This window comes from Lissotriton vulgaris, chromosome 10 (genome assembly GCF_964263255.1).
Source record: "Lissotriton vulgaris chromosome 10, aLisVul1.2, whole genome shotgun sequence".
Taxonomy (NCBI): domain Eukaryota; kingdom Metazoa; phylum Chordata; class Amphibia; order Caudata; family Salamandridae; genus Lissotriton; species Lissotriton vulgaris.
Genome location: NC_141698.1, coordinates 359,172,236 through 359,182,969, shown reverse-complemented (window position 1 = coordinate 359,182,969; position 10,734 = coordinate 359,172,236). Strand labels below are relative to the sequence as shown.

General features: G+C 47.8%; 1 protein-coding gene across 1 annotated transcript; it reads left to right on the top strand.

Moving 5' to 3' along the window:
- Nucleotides 1-6,379: 6,379 nt before the first annotated feature.
- LOC147685249 (hemoglobin larval subunit alpha-like) lies at nucleotides 6,380-10,512 on the top strand. Its single transcript, XM_086939612.1, has 3 exons — nucleotides 6,380-6,539; nucleotides 7,951-8,155; nucleotides 10,274-10,512. The coding sequence occupies exons 1-3, from the start codon at nucleotides 6,445-6,447 to the stop codon at nucleotides 10,400-10,402; spliced, it is 429 nt and encodes a 142-aa protein (XP_086795738.1). The 5' UTR covers nucleotides 6,380-6,444; the 3' UTR covers nucleotides 10,403-10,512.
- Nucleotides 10,513-10,734: the final 222 nt, after the last annotated feature.

The following is a 10,734-nucleotide window of genomic DNA, read 5'->3' as shown; positions in this document are numbered from 1 at the left end:
CCATTAATGGCATGGCACTTCAGCCACACAATAGCAGAATGTCGGAAGATGTGTGGACCAGGCATGTGGGAAGGAGGCAAGTGACAGATGAATGAGAATGTACACAATGCCAAGTGAGGCGTGGATGTGAGGGCCAGACTGCGGTATGCAGACCACACACACGTATCCATGTTGACACACACCAATGATGTTTGGTGTGTTGTGGACAGTGGACGCAACCATGTCACCCCAGCCAGTGGGGAAAATCGCGGGAATGTAGCTTGTTACTTTCCTCCCTGTAAGCGTGAGCGGAGTGGGCTGGCCCGGCATTCGCCAGGCCACTGTACAGGGCGGCGGCTTTCATCCTGCCACAAGGCCAACGCAGTGAGTGGGGTTGGCTGCGATCCTGTGCGCCTGCTGCACCCCGGGATGCTGGCCCCCATACCTGTCTTACCCGCCCCTGCGCACCCAGGCCTCAATGCCCACCTGCCGACACTGGCGTGTGTCGAAGAGGGCCCACACCGTGCCGGTGCACGCTCCAAGCCTGATGCCCTCGACCCTGGCAACCTGCTACGCCCATCACGGCCACCGCGAGCAAGGCTTGCAGTACTCCTTTCTCATTTAGGTACTCAACAGGCTGACACAGCGGACTGGTAGATCACACATTTGGAACTGAGTCTTGATTACACTATGGCAGAGGACAATGTTTATGGCTGACTGGAAATCACTATAATCCCTTCGATGGGGTGCCACCAAGTCTGTGCATAGCATCACAACCACACGTGCATGTGGGCCCACGCGGACTACTGCCAACAGCCTACGCTGCCCTCGAGTAGGTCACAGAATTGGAACTGGACATCAATTATTCAAAGGCAGTGTACATATCATTGCACCCAAGAAGAGGTGTAAGAGGATGACGTGTTGCATTTGGGAGGAAAAAAGGTGATCGAACACCACCAACACCTGCCCTGGTGTCACTAAATCTGTGCATCACAAGCCTACGACACATGGCTGTGGGCCACTGCTGACTGCTGCCACCGGCCTACACTGCGGTCCAGTAGTTCTCAAAGTATTGATTTAGCAATGGCAGGGTTCATATCAGTGTACCGGCATCATCGCAGACTGCATCTCCTCTCAGCCCCGATGTCACTAAGTCTGCTTCCCGACATTCATAGACACTTTCTGGGCATACATTGGTGGCATCTGAGTCTATGGACTAAGGGGTTGTTTTCATCCTCATGTAGCTGATACAGATTTGGTGGTGGCAACGAGGCTCTCGCTTTCCACTCCTCCATTTGCTGCTTCCGGATAGCATCAGAACTCTGCATCATGCCCTGGAGGACACCTTCCACTGTCCCCCGCAACCCTCCGCTACTTTCACCTTCAACATCGACGCGGGCCTGCTCAGTCTGCGTGGCCCTACCTCAGTGGACCGTAAGTCACCATCCCGTGCCAGGACGCCTGTGCCTGCCGCTATGCATCCGGGCACACTAACTCTGTGCTAGTCAGGTCTGGGACCCCTTCTTCTGAGATACTGGATGGCCTCCAAGGCGATGGCCTTAGGGTCATCAATGCCATGTGTATGTAGCCCTGCACTGTCTGCTGCCTCCAGCCTCAACTGTGGCTTACCAGGGCTCACACTTCAAATTGAGTCCTGACTGGCCCGGACGTCACATAACCGCCGGAGGCACACTCCATCACCGTCAGGACTTACTCCAACCGCCAACTGCCAGTGCCCAAATGGTCGTACCAGCAGACTGACGGAGTTGCTTGCACCTGTCGTCGATGCCATCTTTTGCCTGATTCCCTGCTCAGCAGTCCAGCACTTCAGGTGCCACTACCTCAGTGCACCACGAATCATCGTCCATTACTGTTTTGGTTATGCACTGTGTAGAGCTCACGCAGCAATGTCACCTCAGGCAGAGTGGGAGACTTGGGATGACGATGAGGAAGATGATGCAGGTGTGACACCCCCTCACTGTAGCTGCATCAGGAATGTCCAGAAGGGACACAATCCTAGACATTTTCTTCACATGAGCGCGCTCAGCTCTAGTGCCCCTACCCCAGTGCACTGAAACTCACTGACACATCTGTTTGTATGTCGGGTGACCTCTGTACTTACTCTGGCTCCCTCCACGTTGCTCAGCAGTTAACTCTGTTATGCAGGTGTTTTCTCTTTCCATTGCACTGGTGTCCACTGTTCAAGTTGTTGCCGGCACCAAGCACTCCGTGCGGGCTGGCTTATACTCACCCCACACACATCCAGCACAGGCGTCACTGTACATGTGGCCCTGCCAATAAAGGGGCTGGGCGCACGTGCCCGAAGCCTGTTCAACATGATATCTGCATGTGTCTCTGTGTTCTTGTTGTATGCATGAGGGCCCTGGGCCCTACGACATTACATTGTGCTGTGTACAGCGGACGCAGACATGTCACCGCAGGCAGCGGGTTAGAGCTTGGACATGTAGCTTTGTTGTCACCCACTCAATTTGTAAGGGGAGTGGACTGGGCCATCGTACGCAGAGTCAACGTGGGTGTGTGACTATATGTGCATGACCCTGGCCATTGTTCTGTACTGGGAATGTGCATCTGCATGTGTCTCTATGGTAGTGTGGGTTTCCTTTGTGGGGTGTAGGTGGTCCCTGAAGGGTAATAGACACCCATGTATGTGATCTAGTTCGCCTTCCATGGGTTCGGACCACATCTGCACCTGGTCTGACACCTCCTTTTGGCGTTCTGACACCTGGCATTGGGGTGCCATGTGTGGGTCGGTGAAGTGTTGTGGGCCTGCCGTGCTTGCGGGTGCTTCATGCTGTGTGGTCTGTTGCAGGGGCTTCGTTCTCCTCAAAGTTGCTTGGCTGCCCTGGTCCTGGTGGTGGGTTGCATGGGATATCCATGGGCTGTTGTAGGGCGTAGGTGTCGAGGGTGTGGTGGTCCTCTTTGCCCTCACTGATGTGTGGTCTTCTGTACTCTGCTTGAGGTGTTGTGTGTCCCTCTGCAATGTGAAAGGGAGATGCATGTTGACTTTGTGTTGACATGTATGTTGGCACATTGTTCTTGTTTACATGCAGACTGTATGACAATGTACATCATGACTGTTTAAGAGGTGCTGGATTTAGATGCGGGACAGTGCACATTTGAACTGCATGATGGATGTGAGGTTGTACATTTCCATTTCACAGTTTCCAGCTCTGTCAGATGTAGTAGGCCTGTTTCTGTGCGTGTGCAGAGCCAGTTGTGTCCTCTGTTCTGCAGTGTCAGGGTTGCACATTGTACCACATTGTCGTTTATGTGGATGTGCTGTTATTACTATGTGTGCGTGCTTCAGTGTGCCACAGGGATGAGGGACATGATCCAGGGTCGTTGTGGGTTTGCAGTGTGCTACACATCGTTGGGAATGTGTGCCGTTGTGCCCATGTCTCCCCAGCCCCTGGTCTTTACTCACCCTGTTGATGTTGTGTCAGGTTCTCCCGAGCTGTGTCCGCACTCTCGACTCCTTACACCATCTCCAGACTGTTGACTGTGGCCTCCGTTTCCTCCAGCTCCACCTGTGGTGCAGGACTCCCACCTTCTGTCAGCATTGCTGCCTTCCTGTTGGCAGCGGCTTTGTGCCTGGTTTAGATTTTCACATCATGCGAGCGCCTCTTGGCCTCCTCGACACTCCAACTGCATTCCCCGTGGTCTAATTGTGGGTCAGTTGATGGTTGTGTTCTGCCACCTCCGTGACTCTGATCTGGTTTTGCTGCGGACTGCACCCCGTCTTCCTATCCCTCTTCTGTTTGGCCTTCCCCGACCCGATTGTTCCTTGCTGGTGGTCTGTGGGGCATGTGGGGATCGTGCGACCTCAGCGCACGGTCAGGGTGCATCCATGTTGCTACGCACTTTGGATTGTTTCTGGTGTGTACTTTTTGTAGTTGTTATAGTGCATTCTCCTGCCAGTGGGATTTGCAGACCTGTCGCTGGTTTTCGCTGCCTTTTTGTACCGCAATTGGCCTCATCGCAGGATTTTTTGCGTTCGATTTTTGCATTTTTGCGGCATGGCGTTGATTTTAACGCAGTCAGTTTATGCGTTTTAAGCAGTCTTTCACATGGTATCGCAGTGTTGTGAATACTTGGTTAACACGGAGTAAATTTCCTGCGATGGACTGCGATGCTGAGGGTTGCGTTAGGTTACTTTTGCGATGGTTATCACACGTTCTTGAGAATATGCCCCTAGGAGCCTTAGTTATGGTTTGGATTTGCAGAACTGCAGAGTAGGGTAGGTCGGTAATACAACGGTGTGCGCCAGGCAATGCTGGTGAATGTTGACGTAGCAGGTGCAGACTATGGGGAAGGAGGTTGAGGAGTCTCAGGAGCAGATGGCTGTTTGGGGTGACACCCAAGGGAGGGGACACCGTTTCTTAGCTTGTATTATGTCCATGGAACCCTCCCTAAGCCACTGTGAATCTACATTTTTGGAGACCTATGGGCTACCTTCGCATGGCTGTCTGAGTTGGTGCCTTCTTGCTACATGCCCTCTTTTCTGTTGAGGTGTGTGTGCTCTTGACTTTTAATTGCCCCACTATTGGAGATTTGTTCGGTACAGGGTACGCCTGGCCCAATGCTCCTGCTGTAGTGTTCAGGGGTTGCAGTTCTGGCACGTTCTGGATTGGTTCTACTTTACCTCTCTGCACTTCTGCCCTTCTGCCTTGGATTTTGATCATTTAAAAACATTTTGACTGAAAAAGTAGAATTAATTTACATAAACTTAACCAAAAGCCTAAAAAACATAATTATTCAAATTCACATTTTCGTTATGTTTGTGCATGCAGAAGTTGACGCTAATTCAGTTGAAAATCATGCATGGGTGTAATGTCACACATGTATGTACTCTTAGCCAGGGTACCAGTCGGGGGTACATGCGGGTGGACGGCATCCACCCATCTTTTTCATAGGGTGGACACGGTCCACCCTGCCAAGAAGTTGGGCCCCACTGAAAAAGATGCTGAATTTGTCCCGGTGTAATTTTCAAACCCCGGGACACTTTCAGCTGCACGCGCACATGGCCTTGTTTGGATCCGCAACAACCTGCAGGCGGGGACAGGTCTTTGTTAATGGTGACTCCTGCTGGGCCCATAACAAAGGCCGAATCTGAGGTGCCATCAGGCCTCCTTTTGTTCGAGTCTCCTGGCTGGCAGCAGTCAGGAGTCTCACACCTAGATGCAGATGCAGCAGAAGACAAACAAAGCCTCACTCCTTGTTAGAACTTCACACATACTTGAGAGAGGCAGCTTTTCACTTTGTTCAGGCTTTGCTTAGGAGATGTGAATGCACTGTAAGAATATCAGATGTGTTGATCTTTCCCAGTATTGGCACAACATAAATAGCATTTGTATAGCGCATAATACCCCTGAGGAGGCGTTGTATTTATTTAAATATCACTGTTTTTCTTTTAAAGCACTATGGGTAGAGGACGCTTTACGCTGACAAAAGGCAACATTGGTTTATGTGACGCTTACAAAAGTGTGAATCTTCTGCCTAAATCAGGAGGGTTTGCAAGTATACTTCAAATGTGCTCCAATGTACTCATGAGTTTTGGGAGGTAATTTCTTGCAGGAATGTGCTGCGGTATCTACCAGATGCAGTAATACATTCACAAACCGTATCCACCACTCAGAAAGATTGACAATTTAATAGTACAGTCTGATTCTCCGCTTTTCGAGCTGTGAAACGTTGGAAATTAAATGTTTTCCCTACACAAATTCGTAAAAATTTGTTTGTGGAAAAGACAGAAAAATGTTGCACGATTTATTATGTCTATTGGGCACAAACTCCTGCCTGCATCTGAATTAGAAATACTCGGAAAAGTACCTTGATCGATAAATATTCCTTCTTTGTACTTAACCAATGTCCTATAACATGGAACTGTGAAAAACCCAGATTTCACCTTTTCCTTCATTTTCGCTCTTTCTACCAACCCGGCTTGACCTATGGCTCCGTGTGGGCATATTTTCGCATGCACATGCATTTTGTCATCTTCAGTGTGAGTTCAGCACCGAGTAAGAACGCAACGAGCCATATTCTCTGTTACCAGAGTGTGCATGTTTTCAATTGCAAGCCTTTCCAAGGATTGATGAAAGTTCATTGGAAATAACAAAAATGACCTAAAACAATGTAAAATTCCTTTAAACAGATCTTTGAAATTCCAGAAACGTCTTTCTTGGCCAGGTTAATGAAGCAACCCACAGATGAGACCTTTTTTGCACGTCATGCTTCAAAGACACACCTGCTCCCTGCCAGTGTTTCAGGGAGATAAGATAGCCCCGCCTCCTTGGGTGGGATCCAAAACCGACCAATCACAGTGGAAGGCTGCCAGGCTCCTCGGCCCCCTTGCCCTTCAAAGGGGGCTCTGCCCGGCACACAGCACGGACTGTCTCCAACTTCCATCTCTTGTTGATCCTGAGCCCGCCAGCCCTCACCCTCAAGATGGTTCTGTCTGCTGAAGAGAAGGCTCTGGTGGTCGGCCTCTGGGGAAAGATCTCTGGGCACTGCGATGCCCTCGGAGGAGAAGCCTTGGACAGGTGAGGACTCTGGAGAGGGCCACTGAGACATGCCCCCTCTCTCTGTGTCTAGTATTGTGTGTAACTATTTAAAGTAAGACTTATCTATAGGATGGCGATGCACATTTTGACAGTTGTGTTTAGTTTTTTACTTCTCTTAAAGAGACAGTCACATCTGGGCTGACTTTTGCCTTTTAGCCATTTCCATGTAATTGATTATTTCCGCATTACCAACAGTTAGGAGTTTAAAATCATTGCAGATTTCTAAAAGTTCCTGAGTTCTGCTCAAGGGGTGTGTGTGCGTTGACTGTGGTCTGCTCCTGCTAGACAATTATGAATCCTATTTGGTTAAGATTGTTCGGCATAGCCACATATATGGCGTTCACGCCAGCGGATTAGTGTACATAGACCTCAAACTGATGTTTGCTATTAAATACAACCTCTTGGCTCCAACATTGGTTCACCTTCCTGGCATAGCTGGCTGTGTTCTGATCCAACTCATGGATCATCCAGGTAGCTTAGATATGGGCTTGTCTTAGATGAGCACACAGAGTTCTCTGTGTCTCCACCAGCAGCGAACCAGCAGCAAAGCTGTTATTGAGCTTTACGGATCTTTGCGCCTCGTCGCCAAAAGCAATGTAGGCCAAAGGGGCAGGGTACAGCCTGGGCTTTTACTGGACGGTACGCAGTCCCTTTAAACATGGTGGGGCATCTGTATGGGGCACAAACACGTCACTGGGACAGCTGAGATAGCAGAAGGAGAGATTAAGGCCTACAGTGGGACTGGTAAGAGGTTAATACTTTGGGGAGGCGGTAAGAGGGTAAGGCTGATGGACGAAGTGGTAAAAAGTTATTCCTTGAGTGAAGTGGTAAATGGTTAGTGTGCATAGAGGAAGTGACCAGGGGTTAGATCCCATTAGGGTAACTGTTTTGAACCTACAGTAAAGTAGAAATTGGTCACAGCCCCAAGAGGGATTAGAAAAAGGTTAGATTTTATGAGGGCTAAGAGTTGGGGTGAGAGCCCAAAGAAGGATTTGGAGAGGTTAGAAGATATGAGGTAACAGTTTGGAGCCTTCTGGGCAATGGTAAGGGCTTGCAAGTCATGATGGAAATGTTCAGAGATGATGGCCAACAGGAAGCAGAGGTTAGAGCAAATGGGTCACTGTAATTATATGTTGTATAGTCGATTCGAATTTTGGGCCAAAACGCTGATCTAGAAATTGGCCTTTTTTGGGTCAGACTTTTTGTAACAAATGTAATCTTTCCTTACATCTCCAGTGATGCCCAAAACATATTTATTTCCATTTTTGCCACAGTATTAGCCATTTCATATATGTATTTGTTGTCTAAGGTTACAGTTCTGGATAGAAAATTGATGTGAGTGTGCTTTTTAGAGCATTTTTTATTAAAGCTGATGTGTCCTTTTCCCCAGGCTGTTTGCCAGCTTCGGTCAGACTAGGACCTACTTCAGCCACTTCGACCTCTCCCCGGGCTCTGCTGACGTGAAGCGACATGGAGGCAAGGTCCTGGGCGCCATCGGTGAGGCAGCCAAGCACCTGGACAGCCTGGACCAGGCCCTGTCCAAACTGAGCGACCTGCACGCCTACAACCTCCGCGTGGACCCCGGAAACTTCCAGGTGAGCCAGCAGTGAACAAGTTGGAATCAGTTCAAAAACATCCCTTCATGGGTAGGAATTTAAAAAAGAAATATCAATGTATAATGGCAAAGCTTTGCTACTCACATACTTCAAGCGTCTATCTTGGTGTTTGTTTTGAATGTTTCTCAACCATAGCAGATTGTAAGGGAGTATACAAATAAATAAAATGTCTGCCCCGGTGGTCTCCAACCTTTTCTGTAATAAGAGGTATTTATGTTCAATGGAAAGCATCGTGAGCTACTAATATTATTAGAGCTATAATACTGACCATATCAGACAAGATTACATTAGTGGCCACCATATGCACCACTACAACAGTGATCACCTCAGTTCAACACAAACGTGTGCCAGCAGTAATGTTACAATGGATTTCCCATTGTGGAATGTCTCTACATAAATGATATAGAAGTCATAGCAGCAATGCTTCTGGTGCCAAGGTAATATTAAAGATAAGTCTCCCCAACACTGCATGATTTATCACTCAAATATCTGCCTTGAATATATTTTTGAAATTCAAAACTTTTTTACAAACTTCAGCTTATAAGTTCTGAAAATACACATGTTTGGCTCAAATGCATGCTTTTAGATTTTGGTATTATAAATTAATTTAGCTAAGCAAAGTATTCTAATTTAGTAAGCTGGGCTATATACAGAAGAGCTACTTGCAGGTAGATGGGGAGCTACCAGTAGCTCACGAGCTACTCATTGGAGGAGCCTGGTCTGCCCCCTATAAGAAGCCTTTTTTCTAAAACTGAGGTGTCTTGTGTGGCCCTGTACATTTACACAGCTGCGGCGTATCCTTATGGGTTATTGGGCTACATCCCCCACCTTTTTCCCAGCAAGAGGAATGTCTGTCAGGATCAACAAAGGTCGGCGTGACAGACACTCTTCTTGTTCAGATCAGGCAGCCACGAGTAAGACATGAGCTTAAGGAGCATGCTCCTGGCTGCCTGATCTGAACTGTGCCAGGCTGATAATTTCACAGCCCTGTGGGCGTGACCTCCTCAGCCTGGTTCCTTGAGGCCTTCCCCCTTGTGAGGAGGGGGAGCGTCACTGATTGCCTCGGACCTGGGCGCTTCAGTTTTCAGCCTTGAAGTGCCCAGGGCCAAGTGTCAATCGGGAAGGCATCAGTCCCAACCCTCTTGGGACCTCTGAGGCATTCCTCTCTACAGTGACCGTGAGTTTTATGTTTTTTTGTATGTGTGGTGCATGCATGCATGTATGTATGTATAAATATATGTGTATTTGTTAGTAGGTGTTGTGAATGGTTGTGTGTGTGTGTTTGAATGCATGGGTGTGAGTTAGTGTGTATGTGTGCGTGAATGACCCCTAACCCTCCTTCCTAGTAAAGTTAGCAGCCGCCACCATATTTAACTGGTGTTGTTACAAAAAATTGATCTACATGGAATGGATTTAGTTAATCACAGGAACACCCATTCACTACTATTAAATGTCTTTGTGACTTGGCCTTAAAATGTTCAACTCGTTATTAGTAAAAGTGCAAAGAGGGCACAGTCCTGTCTATCTGTACTAATCGTATCAATTGATTCCCATTTCGGAAGTTTTGGGACTAATTGACAAAGGCATGAGAGTGCAGGTAACAGTGATGGGGCAGTGGGCCCGGGTCAGCGGGGATTTTGAGGGATGATGCTGAGGGAAAGTTAAATAAATAATACATTTTCCCTCAGCATTGTCCCTCAAAATCCCCCTTACCTGGTCCCACCGCGGTTACCTGTACAGACCACGGCTGCATGAGAGTACGCAAAAGATTACTACATGGGAACTCTTTCACATACTTTCTTTGATTGAAAGCCAGTGCAAAATCTTTGTTAGTGGTGAGGATAAAACATTGGACACAGTGAGAAATACAGTTGCTTTTTTGAGGAAGTACCATTCTTGTACTTTCAATGAAATGTTGTTAATGAAAAGAAAATACCATTTGTATATGTTTTTACCAGTTATGTAGTACAGAAACTGAGTTTCTCAGTATCTTGTGAATTTGGCATTATATCACTGGACATTCTTTCCATTTTATTCCAGTATTTGTCCAATTGCTCCCTGGTGGTGGTGTTCACTTTCTGCCTTTCTCTCTTTCAGCTGCTGTCCCACTGCATTCAGGCTACACTGGCCGCCCACTTCCCTGCTGACTTCACCCCTCAATGCCAGGCTGCCTGGGACAAGTTCCTGGCCGCAGTGTCTGGTGTCCTGACCTCCAAGTACCGATAAACTGTGTGCTCAGCGCAGGAGGACTGTCTGCAGGGATCACAAGATGGCCGCCGTGGTGCTACACATAGAAATCTGTGGAAAGCTCAGAAGATGCAGTTTCAGTTTACAGAATATGCATAATTTGACGCTTCTTGTTCCATCAGGCCGGATCAGTCGTTTATTTTGTAACATCTTAATAAATATGTACACCTTTCTTCTTTGACCTCTGGCTCTAATTATGTTCTAACTTAGTCATGTATGTCCTCTTTTATCGTATAGCTATTGTGTTATTGCACCTTTTCAGATCTCTGTTAAATATTAAATATTCCCTCTGGTGCAGGACATGCAGAACT